We start from the raw sequence: 1,576 nt of genomic DNA, 5'->3' as shown, positions 1-1,576 counted from the left end.
ATCAAGAGCAAAGTCAATGTGATCAAGGCGATCATTAGACCCACAATGACATACGCCTCCCCGGTGTGGAGTGGTTGCCACCAACATCAAAGATCATCTCTCCAAAAATTACAGAACAAGGCACTACGGATTGCGTCCAACGCTCCACTTCCTACAAGAATAGCAGACCTTCATAGGGAACTGGGTATCGAGATGTTAGATGAACATCTAAAGAAGCTCAACAAGAAATTCTACAAGGAACTGGACCAGAACTCAAACCCGCTGATCAAGAAGCTTGCTGCGATCTCTGCAAACCCATTTGACCGCTACCCACGACCCATCACAGCGCTGAACCTGTGAAACCAACTCAACTGTGGCAAGTAACACAGATCAAGAAGCTTCCTAAAGAGTGCGACAATACACTCAACAAGAGAACTTGGAGTAATGAGGCCCAAGCCTCGGTATCCAATATCACCACTGACAGATTTAATCTGTCAGTCAGAACAGAACGGTCAGTGATTTTTCTTTATTAGTTCCTGACCAGAGACGCGCACTGACACAGCAGCACAGGATGGCCCGGACCAAGCAGACCGCCCGGAAATCCACCGGAGGGAAGGCTCCCCGTAAGCAGCTAGCGACCAAGGCTGCCAGAAAGAGCGCTCCGGCCACCGGCGGAGTGAAGAAGCCTCACCGCTACCGGCCCGGTACTGTGGCTCTCAGGGAGATCCGCCGCTACCAGAAGTCCACCGAGCTGCTCATCCGCAAGCTGCCCTTCCAGCGCCTGGTCCGGGAGATCGCCCAGGACTTCAAGACTGACCTGCGCTTCCAGAGCTTGGCTGTCATGGCTCTGCAGGAGGCCAGCGAGGCTTATCTGGTGGGGCTCTTCGAGGACACCAACCTGTGCGCTATCCACGCCAAGAGGGTCACCATCATGCCCAAGGACATCCAGCTGGCCCGCAGGATCAGAGGGGAGAGAGCTTAGGCCGGCTGCACCCTGACTTCGTTTACACCCGAAAAACAAAGGCTCTTTTAAGAGCAACCACATTTTCAATGAAATTGCCTGATCAATATTAACACACGGATACTGATCTCTATATAGAGAATTAAAGAAGTGTGTTATCCTTGTACCAACATATGTACTTGATGTGTGACAATATAGATAAACGCACCTTCAATATTTGTGTATTCTTTGTCATGTGATATATAGACTTGCATGCATAGTCACCATTTCATGCTGTATATGGGTGCACGTAAAGACAAACCTGTACATGTCCCCCCTCCCATGTGCCACTGGTGATCAAACTGAAGTCTTATGGAATAGCATGTGCTTGATGCTTTCAATGTGATGTAAACAATTTTTTTAATAACATGGTGATAAATACGTTTTTCTGATGTAAACTACACTTTTTTTAATTTTATATAAACCGTGTATGTGAATATTGTGACAGAAACCAGGGGTTGGTAATAAACTCCATATACAGGGCTCCCAGGATACTGAACAGTTTCTGTCCTGTCTAAGCTGAACAGGGCAGCCTCGTGGTACAGGCACTCCATTCCACAGTTTGTCTGCTGCCTGTTTTCTGTCACCTGTCATGCT

At 48.1% G+C, this 1,576-nt stretch overlaps 1 protein-coding gene across 1 annotated transcript; it reads left to right on the top strand.

Annotated features, from left to right (window-relative positions):
• The first annotated feature begins 359 nt into the window (after positions 1 to 359).
• On the top strand, positions 360 to 996 carry LOC142476722 (histone H3-like). The gene has a single exon (XM_075581885.1). It carries the CDS (start codon positions 551 to 553, stop codon positions 959 to 961), a length of 411 nt encoding a protein of 136 aa, XP_075438000.1. The 5' UTR covers positions 360 to 550; the 3' UTR covers positions 962 to 996.
• The last annotated feature ends 580 nt before the right edge of the window (positions 997 to 1,576 follow it).

Source organism: Ascaphus truei, unplaced genomic scaffold (genome assembly GCF_040206685.1).
Source record: "Ascaphus truei isolate aAscTru1 unplaced genomic scaffold, aAscTru1.hap1 HAP1_SCAFFOLD_1656, whole genome shotgun sequence".
In the NCBI taxonomy this organism is placed as follows: domain Eukaryota; kingdom Metazoa; phylum Chordata; class Amphibia; order Anura; family Ascaphidae; genus Ascaphus; species Ascaphus truei.
This window is presented reverse-complemented; position numbering and strand designations above follow the sequence as displayed.